We start from the raw sequence: 20,068 nt of genomic DNA, 5'->3' as shown, positions 1-20,068 counted from the left end.
CACTGGGCGATGGCTCGAAAAGTATCCGACCTAGAATAGGACTTTGGCAGGTACGAAACATGAATTTTCTTGCCAAAATCCCCAAATTCAGACCTCGCCCATCAGTTATCCGACTTTGAGAGGACTTTGCAGGATACAGCTTGTGCTCTGGCTCTACTGGAGGAATTTTACATCAAAGGTAAAATCTTTGAGAAGGATGACCTGCTTGGAGTATCCAATGGACACTCTATGTGGTCACCTGCAACCGTGCCTGGGTCCCAGTCAATTGCAAACTGCGACATCTTATTGCCACTTTACTTTTCTTGATGCTTTTTGCCCTAAATTATTTAAAGTTCATATCTCCAGGCCGCCTTATTGAATTTCCGATTTGTTTGGGGGTGTTTTTCTTATTAAAGCTTTCTCTGTTTTTAGGAATTGGTTATGGGATTATTGTGTTGTGTTTTGACTTTTTACTTCCTTTTGCACAGCTAACTACTTTGTACACTTTTCTGTAAGTTAAGAATGTCTGCTCTGTGCCATAGCAGCCAGAGGTAGAGCCCAAGTTTGTTTATTTAACTTGTGTCTTGTCCCCGACAAGATCTTGGCCCCATTACTTGGGAAGGACTCACATCCTCCCCGACTATTAACCCATTTTCTTACAAACCTATTTTAGAAAACATCTTCAAACTACCACTAATACACTGTTTGAACACAGCACAATTATATTGTAAACTACAGCTATTTCATACCTGCGTGTCATGGATGGAACTCTGTGATGCTCGCCAGCAGATTCCTTGACCAGGTTTCCTTTGCAGCAAATGACTCTAAGCTTGTCCTGATACACTGATGCCAAATAAATAGCTCCAGATGAGATTGCAGGACCCAGATACCGAGGGTTAGGAATGTCTAAATGGGCTCGGGCAGGTGCACTAAATGACAAACAAAAAAAAAAGAACATAGCACGTCATGTCCATACCAGCTCCTATAATAGCTGAACTGATGACTGCAAGTGCTGTGAAAATCACAGAGACCCTTACCCAAGAGCTGTACGTCCTTGAATCTCTATCACCTCCAGGGAATTGAAGTGGGTCACAAAGAGATAAGGCTCCCTGTATGCTGTAAGCCAAAGAAATACAAATAAAGCCTGCACAAAACAGTAGCACATTATTTGAAAAAAACACATTTTCAGTGACAATACGCATTCATTTACAATTGACTGTTTAAAGACTGCAATTCTCTCTTGAACGATAGGCCCACAAAGGTTAGCAGATACCAAGGTTCTAAAAATGGTGGCTTTTAAAAACTTTCTCTCATGAAAATTGTAACATCTCTTGTTACATCACAACAATGAAAAATGAGAGAGGTCTAAGTTAGAAGATTGTAAAATATATTTCAGAATTTTGGTGAGTTTGGATTAAAATATTCATTAAAATTTATATATTTTTTAAAATTATTAATTCACTTTATCATCCAAGTTACAAAATAGCCTTACAATCTTCTTTTTCTTAATCTGCAAAACATATAATTCTATTCTACATCCTATTAAAACTAAAATACATGTGACTAATTCTGTGTTTTCACTAAACACTCTAATTATCGCACCATAATTCAAATGTCATTTAATTATCATAAGATAGACGACCAAGTCAAACTGTCGAAATGTATCAATTGATATGATAATATCAATAAAAAATCAAAACATCAGTCTCAGAGTCACAGCATTCATTGAAGCATACATACATGTAGGAGAGGGATGTGGGCACATCGTAATGTGCATCAATAATCCACCAAGGTTGATGAACTACCAAAAAGGACCCATTTATGATCTTGAAACAGATTTCAATTGCTTAACATACTACAAATTATTTTTGGCAGATAAGCAAACAAAAATGCAGTAGATTGTTAGGGCACCCCTCAGCAGTCATCTATACCACTTCTACATTACCATTATAATTTATGAATAACTTGTTTTTACATGGCGCTTCATACTACAGTTCAATTTCTAAGTGTTGCAACAAAAAAAAGACTCTTTCTGGTGTATTTTCGATCTACCCGCAGATGCCTTACCTTCTGAATTGGGCCATGTGCTAGACTGGATCGGAAGCTTTTCTAATAATTGCTCTCTCATGCCGAGGTGGCGCCACCTGAGTCCATGGCGGTTTTGTCCCAACTCCATAAGTTACAGGATGGTGACCTATATAGTCACCACCCCTGCATGCTGACGTTAGTTAACCGTAAAGCATTACGTGCCCTTGGATGTGGAGCATCAGTACAGATCAATAACTGTGACTGTGCATAATCCACCCTGGACCCTTATTAAGGCTACAAGTCTACGCCACAGAAAGAGGGGTGTGGGGGGTTGGAGGGATGGGCAGAATCTAACTTTAGAGAGTGTATAACACGAAAAAAGAGCGTTCCTAAAGGTAATTACCTGGTGGATGTGAATAATTGCAGATTCCTCACCTTTAAAATAGATGCCAAAGAACTTCCTCCCTAAAGGTTGAAGATCTGATGAGTTGAATTCACAGCAAGAAACCTTGTAGAACCAAGAGGGCAAAATGTCCCTATATATGAACCTGCAAATCAAGACAGTAATGTCTGGCAGATGTCCAGCACTATAATCCCCAGCCTTAGCTTCTGGTAGAATGTGCTTGAAGAACAATTTACTTACCTTCGGTAACGATATATCTGTAAGGGACATAGACTAATTATGGATTCCTCACCTTAGAATTACCCCCGGGCGTCAGACTGGATACGGAGAATTTTTCTTCATCAGTATCCCTGCCTGTCGGCGGGGTCTGTCGACTCCACGTTCGGCGTTGATGTCGTGGTAGCCGGAATGACGTTGCAGTATCTACTTAAACGCTGCCTCTGCGCGCGGACGTCAGTTCTTTACACGACATTCCACATCAGAAGCGCAGAGCCATGCATGACACTGACCACTGTTGCACAAAACTAGGGCTCTGAAACGGAGTCCCTTACCCTAGAAGTCAGTTCGCAGAACGGGGAGGATGGGTGGGGCGGTGAGGAATCCATAACTAATCTATGTCTCTTACAGATGAACAAGTTACCTTCGGTAACGATATATCTGTAAGAAACATTAGTAGTGATAGATTCCTTACCTTAGAATTACCCACAGGTGTCCAACTGGATCCGGAAGGTTTTCGTCAGCCGTACCCCTGCGTATTTGAAGGTGGCGTTGTGCGGCTCTGCGTCAATCGTTGGCGGCGTGGTCACCAAGATGATGTTGCGGCAGCTGCTTAGGCGACGCCCTTGCGCGCTGACGTCCGTTCTGTACGCGACTTTCCGTGCCAGAAAACGCAGAGCCATGCAAGATACTGAACACTGGTGCCTTGAAACTAGGGCCCTGAAAGGGATGACCTTAACCATAGAAATCAGTTCGCAGAACGGGGAGGATGGGTGGGGCGGTAAGGAGTCTATCACTACTAATGTTTCTTACAGATGAACAAGTTACTTACCTTTGGTAACGATGTATCTGTAAGAAACATTAGTTAGTTAGATTCCTCACCTTAGAATATCCCCAGGCGTCAGGTTGGATCCGGAAACATTTTTCGTCCGCAATACCCCTTGTGCGTCGCTAGGCGTCGTCTGCGGCTCCGCGTCCGTCGTCGGCGTCGTGCGCCGGAATGACGTCCTCGGAGTACTTAGACACCGCCCTCGCGAGCTGACGTCAGTTCTTGTACATAGCTTTCCGCGGCAGGAATGCAGATCCATGCAAGATACCGACACTGGTGCCAAAAAAGTCTAGGGCCCTGAAAAGGATAACCTTAACCCTAGATGTCGGTTCGCAGAACGGGGAGGATGGGTGGGTTGGTGAGAAATCAAACTAACTAATGTTTCTTACAGATACATCGTTACCGAAGGTAAGTAACTTGTTCATCTGAAAGAAACACGTTAGTTAGATTCCTCACCTTAGAATAGATCCCCAGCAATACCAACCCCGGTGGTGGGTCTGCGAACCAAGATCACACCAGAAAGTCCTGGAGAACAGAACGGCCAAAGAAGCCGTCTCTCCAAACTTGGCTGTCCAGGCAATAATGCTTGGCAAACGTGTGCAGCGAGGCCCACGTTGCTGCCTGACAAATGTCCTGCAAGGGGACTCCCCAGCCCAGGGGAGTCGTCGCCGCCGTGGCCCGAGTGGAATGGGCCATCAGCCCAACAGGAGGTTCCTTTTTAGCTAAGCAGTAACAAGCTTTGATGCACAAAACGACTCACCGAGAGATGGCACGCTTGTGCACCGCCCGCCCCTTCTTAGCGCCCACGTTGCCAACGAAGAGTTGGTCGTCCACCCGGAACTGTTTTGTGTGGTCCAGATAGAAGGAGAGCGCACGTTTTGGGTCCAGCCGGTGGAGCCTCTCTTCCTCTTTCGAGGGATGCGGAGGCGGAAAGAAGGTGGGCAGCGTAACAGACTGCCCGATGTGGAAGGCAGTCACAACCTTAGGAAGGAAGGAAGGGCGAGTGCGGAGCACAACCTTGTCCAGATGGATAGAAAGGAAAGGAGGCTTAGAAGAGAGAGCCTGGAGCTCACTCACCCTTCTAGCAGAGGTGATGGCTATCAGGAAAGCAGTCTTAAGCGTCAACAGACAAAGAGGACAATTATGAAGTGGCTCAAAGGGAGCGCACATCAGATATGTCAAAACAAGATTCAAATCCCACTGAGGCATTACGAAAGGGACAGAAGGAAACATGTGAGTAATGCCCTTAAGGAATCGAGAAACAACAGGGGATTTGAAAAGAGAAGGCTGATCAGGAAGCTGGAGGAAGGCAGAGATAGCAGAAAGATAACCTTTAAGAGTGCCCAGAGCAGAGCCCTGCTAGGCCAAAGAAAGAAGGAAGAGAAGAACCTCAGAAAGAGGGGCGGAAAGGGGATCCACAGCCTTTGCTGTGCACCATGCCACAAATTTGTTCCACCTACAGGCGTATACCATTTTAGTAGAGGGACGTCTGGCTGCCAGAATCACATCGCAGACTTCAGGAGGCAAGTCAAATGGCATCAACTGTCGCCTCTCAATTTCCACGCATGGAGGTGGAGACTGGACAGGTTCGGGTGGAGGACCGTCCCCTGCTGCTGCGACAGAAGGTCCTCCTGAAGAGGCAGTCGTATCGGGGGATCGATGGACATACTGAGTAGCTCGGGATACCAGTACCTTCGTGCCCAATCCGGAGCCACCAAGATGACTTGGGCCCGGTCGCGCCTGATCTTCTTCAGCACTCTGGGCAGAAGTGGTATAGGCGGAAAGGCGTATCTATGTAAAAAAGGGTTCCCCTAATTACCTATAGGCCCAAGAGGAGGGGAGAAAATGAATGCATAGCAAAAACCTTTTCTCTGACCTTTCCAATTTTGGAAAGGTCAGATAAGAGGTTTTTGCTATGCATAGGCGGAAAGGCGTACAACAGACCGCAACTCCACTTGCGTCGAAAAGCGTCCCCGAGCGAGTGCCGCCTTGGAAACTCCAACACGCAGAACTGCTGACATTGCGCGTTCTCTTCGGTGGCGAATAGATCTAACCAAGGCTCTCCCCACTGCCGAAAGAGGCCTTGCGCCACCTCCAAGTTGAGACGCCATTCGTGATCCATCATGCACCGGCGGCGGAGTTCGTCTGCTCTGGCGTTCAGAGAGCCCGCCAGATGTTGAACCACCAGGGTGATGCCCTGATGTTCCAGCCATGTCCAGAGGCGCAGAGCCTCCTGACAAAGGGCCCACGACCCCACCCCGCCCTGTTTGTTGCAATACCACATGGCGGTGGTGTTGTCCGTGAACACCTGCACCACACTTCCCCGGACAACGGGAAGGAATGCCTTCAGTGCAAGTCAGATCGCTCTCAGCTCCAAAAGGTTGATATGGTGCCGAGACTCCGCCGGAGACCAGAGTCCTCTGATCACCGCCTCCCCCATGTGGCCCCCCCATCCCAGGAGGGATTGCATCTATTACCACTATGTGCTCCGGGTGGGGTAGGGAGAGGGATCTGCCGCTGACCCAATCGCGGTTCGTGAGCCACCACTGCAACTGTTTTGCAGTGCCCTCCGAGATCAAGACATGGTCGGACAGGTTGCCCCGATGCTGGGGCCTCTGAAACTTCAGGTCCCACTACAGAGCCCGCATTCGCCACCTGGCGTGATGCACTATCAGGATGCAGGAGGCCATCAGACCCAGAAGCCGCAGCACCAACCTGACCGAAACCCGGGCTAGAGGCTGAAAGAAGGAAATCAGAGCCTGAATATCCCGGACCTGCTGCTCCGGAGGATAAGCCCGGAACTGCGCCGAGTCCAGAACCACCCCGATGAAAAGGAGCTTCTGGGGGGGGGGGGGGGGGGGGGGGGGGGGGGGGGGGGGGGAAGGAGATGCGACTTTGGCACGTCGATGGAGAACCCCAGCAAATGCAGGAGGTCTGCTGTAGTCTGGAGGTGGGAGACGTCTTGCTGGGGCGAGCCCGCCTTCAACAGCCAGTCGTCGAGATTGGGAAAGACTGGAAAACCTGATCTGCGCAGATGAGCTGCGACCACCGCCATCACTCTCGTTAACACCTGAGGGGCACTGGTGAGGCCGAAGGGGAGCACCGTGAACTGAAAATGTTCCTGACCCACCGTGAACCGCAGGTAACGCCGGTGGGCCGGCAGGACGGGAATGTGAAAATAAGCGTCCTGCAAGTCCAACGCTACCATCCAGTCTCCTGGATCCAGGGCAGCCAGAACCTGAGCTAGGGTAAGCATCTTGAACCTTTCCTTCCGGAGGAAGGCGTTGACGCTCCTGAGGTCCAAGATAGGGCGTAGGCCCCCTTTGCCCTTCTTGGGAACCAGAAAGTAGTGGGAATAGCAACCACGACCTACTTCTGGACCAGGAACGCGTTCGACGGCCCCCTTGGCCAAAAGGGCTGCAACTTCCTCACGTAGGAGATTCAAGTGATCCCCCGACATGCGGTGGCATGGCTGGAGGGGTCGTCTCGAAGGGGAGGGAGTAGCCCCTTCAGACGATTTGCAGCACCCACCTGTCCGACGTGATGGAACGCCAGTGGAGCAGGTGATGGCAAACTCTGCATCCCACTGACGTGGAATAGGCCTGAAAGCACGGACTAGGAGGGCTTTGAGGCGGATGCTGCCGGGGTTGATGTGGACTGACCGGCACGTTGACCCCTAGTACCGCCTCAGCGGAATCCACGTCCGCGTGCAGGTTGGTTCTGCAGCCGGTGGCTAGGCGGACGTGAGGGGGTGCCCCTTCCTTGGCCACGAAAGGGACGAAAAGTGGAAGTTTGCGGTTGCAGCCCTGAGAGGCCCAAGGACTTTGCCGTAGCCCTGGAGTTCTTGAAGCGCACCAGCGCACTATCCGCCTTTTCGTCAAAAAGGCGAGTGCCATCAAAGGGCATATCCATGTGGGTGGTCAGGACATCCTCTGAGAAAGACGTGGACCGCAGCCAGGCGTGGCGGCGGAGCGCCACCATGGTTGACATCGCCCTACCCAGCGAGTCCGTAGTGTCTAGTCCACATCGAATAGCATGTTGCGCTGCATCCCGCCCGTCGGCAAGAGCCTGGGCGAGCCGCGTCCGGGCCTCCTCCGGACACTGGTGCAGCACGTCCTCCACCGTATCCCACCGAGAGTGAGAATAACGGTCCAAGAGGCAAGCAGTGTTCAAGGACCGCAGTCATAAACTAAGGGAAGAGAACAGCTTCTTACCGAACTGTTCCAGCCTCTTGGATTCCCGATCCGGGGGAGCGGACGGGAAGGAGGATTGGGAAGTAGAGGCCTGGATAACCAGGCTCTCAGGCGTGGGGTGTTGGGACAGAAAACTGGGGTCAACGGAGCAGGGCGGTGGCGCCGGGCCACGTTCCGATCCACAGGAGGTACTGTGGAGGGCTTGGACCAGGTGCCCTTCAGAACGTCCACTAGTGCCTCATTGAACTGCAGCAGAGGCTCAGAGGAGCGTGCTGATGGTTGAAGCACTTCAGTGAAGAGGTTAGTCCTCACGGCCAAAGCAGGCAGCTCCAGCCCAAGGGCTTCGGCCGACTTGCGCAGCACCATGAAAAATGCAGCACCTTCCTCCGAAGCCACAGTCAGAGGAGAGATGAAACCAGTGTCCGGAGAGGTGTCCAGACCACTGGCATCCCCCAGCTGATCTGCCCAGTCCTGGGATAAGTCGGCCTGCATGGCCAGAGGGTCCTAGGACCCCTCCCAGTCGCCCCCGTCATCCGATTCCTGATAAACAGGGGGAATAATTGGAGCCGGACGGTAGATGAAATAGTCATCCATCGGCGTCGGCTGCGGCGCCGGATGGCGCCGCACCGGCGCTGGGCCCGGACCGGGGCTGAACCGGGGAACGGCGTCGTCCGGAGACGGCGACGGGGGTGGAACCGTTGTCAGCACTGGCGGAGGAGGCGTCGTGAGGTCGACCGGCACCGACTGAGATCCAGGCCTGGATCCCACGGGGACCTGCGGCGTCGGGACCGAAGTCGATGACGGCGCCGGGGCCTGAGCCGCCGGCTCGCTAGGCCACCCAGTCGAGCCCGCGGCACCCGGAGGCGTGCCGGCACGCATCGACAGCAGAGCCAGGCCCCTCATGGTGGAGAGGAAGGCACTGATCTCCGCCGGAGTCGCGTCAGTCCCAGGGACCGGTGGGTATGGGGGTGGACGCGGCTCCTGCGGAGCCGCGGGGGTGGTACCACCCAGACCCTCGACCGAGTCGCGTGACCGGCGAGGGGAGTCCGAAGAGCGGTGTCATCTCTTGGACTTCTTACCATGCTTCGACTTACCCGAAGACGTGGAACCCGACGAGCGGTGATGGTGGCTGCGGCTCCGCGACCGGTCCTTCGACCTCCTCCTGGACCTGGACCTTGAACGGCACGGAGCCGAGTGTCGGAGCTCGAGAAGCTTGCGGGACCGCTCCCGCCTAGCCTTCGAGGTCAAGGCCTGGCAGTTGAGGCACGGCTCCGCATCGTGGTCGGCCCCCAGGCAGTAAAGGCACCGGCAGTCCGTCACCGACATCAGTCTGTGACAGGAGTCACAGGCTTTAAACCCAGGAATCCTACCGGCACCACTTCGAGTCGAGTAGACAGAGTCCAAAAAGTTTTAGTCAAAAAGTGACTAAAGGGGTAAGCTCTTCCCGGATCGGCGCTGTCTGGCGCGGAAAAAAGAAGAACTGACGTCAGCACGCGAGGGCGGCGTCTAAGTACTCCGACGACGTCATTCCGGCGCACGACACAGGCGACGGATGCGGAGCCGCAGACGACGCCTAGCGACGCGCAAGGGGTATTGCTGACGAAAAATCTTTCCGGATCCAGCCTGACGCCTGGGGATATTCTAAGGTGAGGAATCTAACTAACGTGTTTCTTTCAGATATATCGTTACTGAAGGGAAGTAACTTGTTCAGCTGAAAGAAACACAGTGATATATTCCTTACCTTAGAATAGATACCCCAGCAATACCAACCCCGGTGGTGGGTCTGCGAACCAAGATCACACCAGGAAGTCTCGGAGAACCAAACGCCCAAAGAAGCCGTCTCTCCGGACTTGGCTTTCCAGGCAGTAGTGCTTAGTAAAAGTGTGCAGCGAGGCCCACGTAGCTGCCTGACAGATGTCCTGCAGGGGCACACCATGTCCCAATGCTGTAGCGGCTTCAGTCGCCCTGGTGGAATGAGCGCGCAGCCCCAACGGAGCTTCCTTTTTGGCCAGAGAATAACAGGCTTTAATACACAAAATGACCCATTGGGAGATAGTCCGCTTGTGTACGGCCCGACCTTTTTTGGCGCCAACGCAGCAAACAAAGAGCTGGTCATCCACCCTGAACTGTTGGGTGCGGGTCAAGTAAAACTATAGCGCACGGTTTGGGTCCAGACGGTGGAGCCTCTCGTCCTCTCTAGAAGGATGAGAAGGCGAAGAGAAGGTGGGCAAAGTGATGGTCTCCCCGATGTGAAAGGTAGTGACAACCTTTGGCAAAAAGGATGGATGTGTCCTGAGCACAACCTTGTCCGGATGGACAGATAGAAAAGGAGGCTTACAAGAAAGAGCCTGGAGCTCACTCACTCTCCTGGCAGAGGTGATGGCAACCAGGAAAGCAGTCTTCAAGGTCAGCAGACGAAGAGGACAATTGTACAAAGGCTCAAAAGGGAGCACACATTAGATATGTAAGAACTAGATTCAAGTCCACTGGGGCATTACGAAAGGAAGAGGAGGGAAGAGATGAGTAATGCCTTTGAGAAATCTATTTTCAACAGGGGACATGAAAAGAGAGGGCTGATCAGGGAGCCTGAGAAAAGCAGAAATAGCAGTAAGGTAGCCCTTGATAAAGCCCAGAGCAGAGCCCTGCTGGGCCAGTGAAAGAAGAAACAGAAGAACTTCTGAAAGAGGGGCAGAAAGGGAATCCACAGCCTTTGCTGTGCACCATGCAACACATTTGTTCCACCTGCAGGCGTATACCAACTTAGTGGAGGGACGCCTGGCTGCCAGAATGACATCACAGACTTCAGGAGGCAAGTCAAAAGGAATCAACTGCCGTCGCTCCATCTCCATGCAAAGAGGTGAAGGCTGTACAGGTTCAGGTGGAGGACCGTCCCCTGCTGCTGCGACAGAAAATCCTCCCGACGAGGCAGTCGGATCGGGGGATCGATGGTCATACTGAGTAGCTTGGGATACCATACTCTTCGAACCCAGTCCGGAGCCACAAGAATGACTTGGGCCCGGTCAGTGCCTGATCTTCTTCAGCACTCTGGGTAGAAGTGGTATAGGCGGAAAAGCATACAACAGACCGCAACTTCACTCGCGACGAAAAGCATTGCCTAGAGAGTGAGGCCTTGGAAATTCCAACGTGCAGATCTGCTGGGCCAGTGAAGGAAGAAACAGAAGAACTTCTGAAAGAGGGGCAGAAAGGGAATCCACAGCCTTTGCTGTGCACCATGCAACATATTTGTTCCACCTGCAGGCGTATACCAACTTAGTGGAGGGACGCCTGGCTGCCAGAATGACATCACAGACTTCAGGAGGCAAGTCAAAAGGAATCAACTGCCGCCGCTCCATCTCCATGCAAAGAGGTGAAGGCTGGACAGGTTCAGGTGGAGGACCGTCCCCTGCTGCTGCGACAGAAAATCCTCCCGACGAGGCAGTCGGATCGGGGGATCGATGGTCATACTGAGTAGGTCATACTGAGTAGCTTGGGATACCATACTCTTCGAGCCCAGTCCGGAGCCACAAGAATGACTTGGGCCCGGTCAGCGCCTGATCTTCTTCAGCACTCTGGGTAGAAGTGGTATAGGCTGAAAAGCATACAACAGACCGCAACTCCACTCGCGACGAAAAGCATCGCCTAGAGAGTGCGGCCTTGGAAATTCCAACGTGCAGATCTGCTGACATTGCGCGTTCTCTTCGGTGGCGAATAGATCTAACCAAGGCTCTCCCCACTGTTGAAAGAGACCTTGCGCCACGTCTGAGTGAAGACGCCATTCATGATCCATCATGCATCTGCGGCTGGGTTCATTCACCCTGGCGTTCAGTGAACTTGCCAGGTGTTGAACCACTAGGGAAATGCCCTGCTGTTCCAGACATGTTCAGAGGCGCAGAGCCTCCTGACAAAGGGTCCACGACCCCACCCCGCCCTGTTTGTTGCAGTACCACTTGGTGGTGCTGTTGTCTGTGAACACCTGCACCACTTTCCCCTTGACAGAGGGAAGGAATGCTTTCCCCTTGACAGAGGGAAGGAATGCCTTTAGTGCACGTCGGATCGCCAGAAGGTTGATATGGAGCTTGGACTCTGCCTGAGACCAGAGGCCTCTGATCTCCACCTCTCCCATGTCGCCTCCACATCCCAGGAGGGACGCGCCCGTCACCACTGGGTGCTGCAGTTGGGGAAGGGAGAGGGATCTGCCCTGGACCCAAAGTCGGTTCATGCGCCACCACTGCAACTGCTGTGCAGTGCCCTCTGAGATCTGAACGTAATCGGACAGGTTCCCCTGATGCTGAACCCACTGGAACTTCAGGTCCCACTGCCAAGCCCGCATATGCCATCTGGCATGAGTGACCAACAGGATGCAGGCCGCCATGAGGCCCAGCAGCCTCAAGTTCATCCTGACCGAAACCCAGGATAGAGGCCGAAAGATCAGAATCATAGCCTGAATATCCTGGACTCGCCGTTCGGGAGGATAGGCCCAAAACTGCATTGTGTCCAGAACCTTTTGAGAGGGAATCAGGTGCGACTTCGGCACATTGATGGAGAACCCCAGCAAATGCAGGAGGTCAGCCGTAGTCTAGAGGTGGGAGACGACTGCCTGGGGCGATCCCACATTCAACAGCCATTCGTCGAGATAGGGGAAGACTGGAAACCATCATCTGCGCAGATGAGCTGCGACCACCGCCATCACTTTTGTGAACACCCGAGGGGCACTGGTAAGGCGAAAGGGGAGCACGGTAAACTGAAAGTGCTCGTGGCCTACCGTAAAACACAGGTAACGCTGGTGGGCTGGCAGGACGGGAATATGGAAATAGGTGTCCTGCAGATCCAACGCTACCATCCAGTCTCCAGGGTCAAGGGCAGACAAGATCTGAGCCAGAGTTAACATCTTGAACTTCTCTTTCCGGAGGAAGCAATTGACGTTCCGGAGGTCTAAGATAAGACGCAGGCCCTTGTCCTTCCTGGGCACCAGAAAGTAGTGGGAATAACAACCACAACATACTTCTGGCGCAGGAACGCGCTCGATGGCACACTTGGCCAAGAGGGCCACGACTTCCAGTTGAAGAAGTGCCATGTGATCCCACATGCGGTGGTACTGGGGTGGCATGGCTGGAGGGGTAGTCTCAGAGGGGAGGGAGTAGCCCCTTCGGAACATTTGTAAAATCCACCTGTCCGTAGTGATGATGTGCCAGTGGGGGAGGTGATGGTGGATCCTGCCGCCCACTGGCGTTTGATGGGCCTGAAATACCGGACTTCAAGACGGCAGCGCATTACCGAGACTCACGATTGGTTATGAATTTCTGATTTAATCTTCACCAAATTTTTTTAAATTCATGTTAATCCAGCAGATCTCTCACGCCAGCAGCAAGTCTACAGCGGATCGCATCACTTGGATTGGTCGCAATTAAAGATGACCTACTAATCACAACTGAATATGTGATTTACTAAGGGCTGTCATCTCCTACTCCCCTACACCTGTCCTAATGAAGACCCGCCTTGACTTCTTAATTAAGCATTATTTGTGTTGAAACGTCGACGATCTTTTAGGGTCCAGAGATATCAAGGCTCTGGGTGCAAATGATTTAATAATTTGTACGAGCATCCGAGTCATTGTTTTTGTTGCAATTTTCTGGCCCACAACCTTCTTCTCCCTTGTATATATTGTGGTTTTAATCACCATGTACATAATATACACACCATGTTCTACCACTGAGCACAAAAGTCACTTTAGTACACATCACTATAAGCTTCACCTTGTCTTGACAGCCTTGTTTTCAAACTTGTGAGTATATAAATGCTTTAATTTATATGAAATACAAGAATATTCATTATTTTGCGTCCGTGTTTTTGCTATGTGTTTCAGAATTGTTCAGATATCATTAATGAAGGTTTTGTAATACTATCCAAAATAAATAATCCTTTTGCAAAGAAATATTGTGAATGCCCGACAGAACCATTGTTTTTGTTTGTTTAGGAAGGTTTGGAGGCAGTGGTGGCTGGGATAGAAGTGGAGTGACCCGCCCACTGGTCCGCTGACCCGCCTCTGCGGGTCCCAGGCCCGTGGCCGCGCTGAGACTGTTGCTGCTGCGGCCTGTGGCTCTGGAGCAAACATGTTGGGGCGCCCCTTCCGTGGCCACGAAAGGAGCGAAAAGCAGAAGGCGGAGGAGGGAGTGGCCGAAAGGCCCAAGGACTTGGCCGTAGCCCGCGAGTCCTTAAAACGCTCCAACGCACTGTCTGCCTTGTTGCCAAAAGGCGAATGCCATGAAAGGGCATGTCCATCAATGTGTTCTGGACATCCCCGAAAAGCCAGTAGTCCTCAGCGAGGCATGGCAGCGGAGCGCCACTGTCGTGGAAATCGCCCTGCCCAGCGAGTCGGCGGTGTCAAGGCCACATGGTATTGTGAACTTTGCTGCATATCTCCGTTCAGCAATAGCTTTGGAGAGCACTGACCGGGCCTCCTCCGGACACTGAGGCAGCACCTGTGCCACCGTATCCAACACAGAGTGGGAAGAACGGCCCAAGAGGCATGCGGTGTTCACAGACAGCAGCCCTGAACTGGCGGAAGAAAAAATCTTCTTCCCAAACTGTTCCAGTCTCTTGGATTCCCTATCCGGAGGTGCGGAAGGGAAGGCGGTTTGAGACGTAGAGGCTTGGACAACCAAGCTCTCAGGGGTGGGGTGTTGGGAGAGAAAGAGGGGGCTTGCCCGGGGCCAGGCGATGGCGTCGGGCAACGTTCCTATCCACAGGAGCCCCTGTGTTGGGCCTAGACCAGGTGCCCAAAAGAACGTCTCAAAGTGCATCATTAAAGGACAGCAGTGGCTCAGCAGAGGTAGCCGCCGGCTGAAGCACTTCTGTCAGGAGGTTAGTCCTGACAGCCACTGTAGGGAGTTTGAGGTGGAGATCCTCGGCTGCCCTACGCAACACCACTGCATAACTCCCACCCTCCTCCATAGCCACAGTAGGAGGAGTTAGCATGCCAAGGTCAGGAGAGGTGTCAAGACTGTTGGCATCCCCCAAATCCTCAACCCAGTCCAGGTAAAACTCACACTGTGCTGTGAGAGGGTCCTCAGACCCCTCCCAGTCCTCCCCTTCCCCCGAAGGCTGTGGATGGTGGACATAGGGGTAGAAAGGCCCCATTGGCGTCGGAATCTGCATAGAACGACGTTGTTTCAGCGCCGTGTCCACTTCAGGGCTGAAACCGCGTCGACGTCCTCTGGGAGGATCACGGGCGATGTCGGAAGTGGTGCCGGTGGGGTCGACTTCAGTGGAGGTGTCACGAGGTCATCCGGCGTCGACCGGGATCCAGGCCTGGATCCTTGGGGGCCCTACGGAGCCAGGGCAGAAGCTGACAGCAATGCCGGAGCCGGCGCCGCTGACAATGAAGGGCGAGGCCCCCCAGACGGGCCCGCAGGCGCGCCGTGGGGCTCGAAGGCACGCCAGGGGCCCTGATGGCCTAAAGAGGCGAGCCATGGTTGCCAGAAATTCCTGCAGGTGAGCCGGAGTCGCCGATGGACCCGTAAAGGGTGGGTAGGCCAACTGCAACACCGTAGGCTCCGCCGGAGCCGCCGGGAAGGCATCACCCGCAGCCGCGTCACGAGACGGGAAGTCATCGAGCGATGACGCTTCTTCGACTTCTTGTGCTTCATCTTACCTAACCCGAGTGCGAAGACTCCGATAGAGAAGAACAATGGTATTTACTCTGCGACCAGTCCCTTGACCTCCCACGGGAGGGACCTTGAGTGGCGCGGAGCAGACTGCCGGACTTCAAGCAACTTTCGGGACCGCTCCCGCAGTCTTCGGCACCATGGCCTGGCCTGGCAGTAGGGGCACGACTTGGGGTCGTGGTCGCGCCGCAGGCAGTAGAGACACACTCGGTGCAGGTCCGTCACCGTCATCATCCAATGACATTCCCCGCACGACTTGAAACTGGGCATGCCTACGACACCAGGAGTCGATCGACTAGAAAAAAATCGAGACAAAAAGCCTCAAAAACACAGTCAAAAAATGGGGTACTATTCTCTCCGGACCTGCGCTTGCTGGTGCGGAAAAAGAAAGAATTGACGTCAGCGCGCGAGGGCGTCGTCTAAGTAGCTGCCGCGACGTCATCTCGTCGACAACGACGGTCGCAGAGCCGCACAACGTGACCTTCCGACGCGCAGGGGTACTGCTGACGAAAAATTTCCGGATCCAGTCTGACGCCTGGGGGTAGTTCTAAGGTAAGGAATCTATCACTATGTGTTTCTTTCAGATATATCGTTACCGAAGGTAAGAAACTTGTTCATCTGAAAGAGACAATTAGTTATGGATTCCTCACCTTAGAATAGATACCCCAGCAATACCAACCCCGGAGGTGGGTCTGCGAACCAGAAAGTCCTGGAGAACTGAACGGCCAAAGAAGCAGTCTCTCCGGACCTGGCTATCCAGGTAGCAGTGTTTGGTAAACAAGTGCAATGAAGCCCAAGTAGCTGCCTGGCAGATGTCATGAAGGGGGACCACACATCCCAAAGCAGTAGTGGCTCCCGTCACCCTGGTGGAATGGGCACGCAACCACACTGGAGGTTCCTTTTTCGCTACGGAATAGCAGATTTTTATGCAAAGAACAACCCACTGAGAGATGGTTCGTTTTTGCACAGCCCGACCTGTCTTGGCACCCACATAGCCATAAAAGAGCTGATCATTCACCCGGAATTGTTTTGTACGATCCAGATAGAATGAAAGTGCAGGTTTTGGATCCAGACGGTAGAGCCTCTCCTCCTCTTTAGAAGGATGCGGAGGCGGAAAGAAGGTGGGCAAAGTGATAGTCTGTCCGATGTGGAAAGAGGTAACCACTTTGGGAAGGAAAGAAGGCCTAGTGTGATGGACAACTTAGTCCGGATGAACAGCCAGAAAAGGAGGTTTGGAAGAAAGGGCCTGAAGCTCACTCACCCTGCGAGCAGAGGTGATGGCGACCAAAAAGGCAGTTTTAAAAGTTAAAAAGTCTGAGAGGAGAGTTATGCAGCGACTCGAAAGGAGAGCAGATAGGGTAGGTCAGAACAAAGCTCAATTCCCACTGGGGCAATATGAAAGGAATTGAAGGCAACAAGCGAGTAATGCCCTCAAGGAAGTGATTTACAGTAGGATACTTGAAAAGAGATGGCTGATCAGGAAGCCGAAGAAAGGCCGAGATGGCCGAAAGATAGCCTTTCGAGGCGCCCAGAGCAAAGCCCTGCTGGGCCAAAGAAAGAAGCAAGAGGAGAACCCCTGAAAGGGGTGCAGAAAGGGGATCCACAGCCTTTGCTGCGCACCATGCCACAAAGTTGTTCCATCTACAGGTGTATACCGTTTTAGTGGAGGGATACCTGGCTGCCAAGATGACATTACAGACTTTGGGAGGAAGGTCGAAAGCTGTCAACTGTCGCCGCTCAATCTCCACGCAAGGAGGTGGAGGCTGGACAGGTTCGGGTGGAGGACCGTCCCCTGCTGATCCTCCCGAAGGGGCAGTCTGATTGGAGGATCGATGGTTATGTGCAGAAGCTCAGGATACCAGACTCTTCGTGCCCAGTCCGGAGCGACAAGAATGACATGGGCCCGGTCGCGCTTGATCATCTTCAGTTCTCTGGACAGAAGTGGTATAGGCGGAAAGGCGTATAGAAGACCGCAACTCCACTTGCGACAAAAAGCGCCCCCTAGCGAGTGCCGCCTTGGAAATTCCAAGGCGAATTGCTGACATAGCTCGTTCTCTTTGGTGGTGAATAGATCCAACCAAGGACCTCCACACTGCTGAAAGAGACCTTGCACCATCTCCGAGTGAAGACACCAAGCGTGATCCCTCATGCACCGGCGGCTGAGTTCATCCGCCATGGCGTTCAGAGAACTTGCCAAGTGTTGAACCACCAGGGACATGCCCTGATGTTCCAGCCACTTCCAGAGACGAAGTGCCTCCTGGCATAGGGTCCACGACCCAACCCCGCTCTGTTTGTTGCAGTACCACATAGCGGTGGTTTTATCCGTGAACACCTGCACTACTCTCCCTTTGACAGAAGGAAGGAATGCCTTCAGTGCAAGACGGATTGCCCGAAGGTCCAGAAGGTTGACGTGGAGCTCGAACTCCGCCGGAGACCAGAGGCCTCGGATCTCTGCCTCGCCTATGTGGCCGCCCCACCCCAGAAGTGAGGCATCTGTCACCACTGTGAACTCTGGTTGGGGAAGGGAGAGGGATCAGCCGTTGACCCAATCCTGGTTCGTTAGCCACCACTGCAATTGGTGTGCAGTGCCCTCTGAGATCTGGACGCCATTGGAAAGATTCCCCCAATGCTGTGCCCACTGGAACTTCAGGTCCCACTGCAGAGTCCGCATATGCCACCTGGCATTGTCCACCAGCATGATGGAGCAGGCCATGAGGCCCAGTAGCCTCAGGGTCATTCTGACAAACTGGTGGCCCTGAAAGATAGGACTAGGAGGGTTTGGAGGCTACTGCAGAGGGGGCGCTGGTGGACTGGCCGCCTGCTGGCCCCCCCGACCCACGGCAGTGGGATCCACGTCCCCGGCCGCCCAGGGGCTGGACAGCTTTCGCAGACCTGTGGCACTGGGCGGAACGTGGTGGGCCAACCCCTTCCGTAGCCACGAACGGGGCGAAAAACGGACTGCGCTGGGCGGGAGGTGGAAGCAAGGCCCAAGGATCTGGCCGTAGCCCTAGAATACTTAAAGCGCTGAAACGCATTGTCTGCCTTGTTGCCAAACAGGCGACGGCCACCAAAGGGCATGTCCGAAAGGGTTGCTTGGACCTCAGCCAGGCGTAGCGTCTCAGTGCTACAGACGTGGAAATCGTCCTGCCTAGTGAGTCGGCAGTGTCCAGCCCACATCTTATGGGGAACTTCGCTGCGTCTCTCACTTCGGCAACAGCACAGCCTGGGCCTCCTCCAAGCACTGTGGCAGCACCTGCGCGACTGAGTCCCACACCGAGTGGGAGTGACGGCCCAAGAAACATGCGGTGTTCACCGACCTCAGTCCTAAGCTGGAGGAAGGAAACATCTTCCCAAGGTGGCCCAGCTTCTTGGATTCCCTATCAGGTGGTGCGGTAGGGAATGCGCCCTTGGAAGTCGATGCTTGGACAACCAAGCTCTCAGGGGTGGTATATTGGGAGAGGAAAATGGGGTCGCCCGGGGCTGGGCAGTGGCGGCGGGCAATCAACCTGTACACACTAGCCCCTGTGTTGGGCTTGGACCAAGTGCCCAAAAGGATGTCTGTAAGTGCCTTAGTGAACTGCAGCAGGGGCTCCGAAGAGGCTGCTGCCGGCTGAAGCACCTCGGTCAGGAGGTTAGTCCTAACCGTCACCATAGGAAGCTCAATGTTTAGGGCCTCGGCCACCCTACGCAACACCACTGCGTAAGATGCACCCTGCTCCGTAGCCACAAAAAGGGGCGATAGCATGCCAAGGTCTGGGGAGGTGTCCAGACCACTGGCTTCCCCCAACTCCTCTCTCCAGTCAGGTTCCTCTAACTGGTCTGCCAAAGGGTCCACAGACCCCTACCAGTCCTACTCACCCTCCTCTGGTAGCCACTCAGGGCGATAGGGAACACCAGGGGAGAACAGTGGTACTAAAGTACCTGTCTGCGCCTGTCCCGACGACGGTCGACCCGGTCCGGCTCCGTGACCATATCGAGGGGGAGGCCGGGGTCGACGTCGGCTGGGGACACAACCGATGTCAGAGGGGGCGAAGGTGTCGCCACTGGATTCAGCGCCTGAGGAGGTGTCACAAGGTCTACCGGCACCAATCCGGATCCAGGGATGGATCCCTGGGGGCCCTGCAGCGCCGAAGCCGCCGGCATCGAAAGCCTAGAGCCCCCAGCCGAGTCCGTGGGGCCGTAAGGCGCGCCTGCAGAGTCGGGCTACCCAAAGATGGAATATAGGACTTCATAAAAGCTACAAAGTTGGGCAGGGGTTGCTCCGGCTCCCGGGAAGGGAGGGAGGGCCGGAGTCAAGCCAACAGGCTCTGCGTGCGGAGCTGGACGACTACCTTCCACTTCCCACGTGGGCCGATGGAATGGGAGAACACATAGGTGCATCTTCGCCGCCTTCTTGTGCTTCAACTTGCCCAAAAACAAAGACTTTGACTAAGAGTGGTGGTGATGACTCCATGACCGTTCCTGCGACCTCCCTCTCGACCGGGACCTCAAACAGCGCACAGCGGACTGCCGGGTCTCGAGAAGCTTTCGGGACCGCTCCCGCAAAGACTTTGGGTTCATGGCCCGTCAGTCGGAGCACGACTTTGGGTCGTGGTCGCGCACCAAACACTAAAGGCACACAAGGTGCGGGTCCGTAACCGACATCAGTTTGTGACAGGAGTCACAAACCTTGAAGCCGGTTCGAGGACTGGACATATCTGTATGCACCAGGAGTCAAACGACTTCAAAAGAGGCCGATAAAAGTCGCAAAAAAAAC

At 53.4% G+C, this 20,068-nt stretch overlaps 1 protein-coding gene across 6 annotated transcripts in view; it reads right to left on the bottom strand.

Annotated features, from left to right (window-relative positions):
* CIT (citron rho-interacting serine/threonine kinase) overlaps positions 1 to 20,068 on the bottom strand; it is a 1,313,172-nt gene that overhangs the window by 91,538 nt on the left and 1,201,566 nt on the right. For all 6 annotated transcript variants that reach the window (XM_085636268.1, XM_085636269.1, XM_085636271.1 and 3 more), the window contains 2 exons: positions 1,017 to 1,095; positions 729 to 908 (listed from right to left, as the gene is read on the bottom strand). In XM_085636268.1, the coding sequence (XP_085492394.1) occupies positions 729 to 908; positions 1,017 to 1,095 (259 nt within the window). The remainder of the gene's footprint in view (positions 1 to 728; positions 909 to 1,016; positions 1,096 to 20,068) is intronic.

This window comes from Triturus cristatus, chromosome 11 (assembly GCF_964204655.1).
Source record: "Triturus cristatus chromosome 11, aTriCri1.1, whole genome shotgun sequence".
NCBI lineage: Eukaryota > Metazoa > Chordata > Amphibia > Caudata > Salamandridae > Triturus > Triturus cristatus.
Note: the sequence above shows the minus strand (reverse complement) of the source record. Positions and strands in the feature narration are given on the sequence as shown.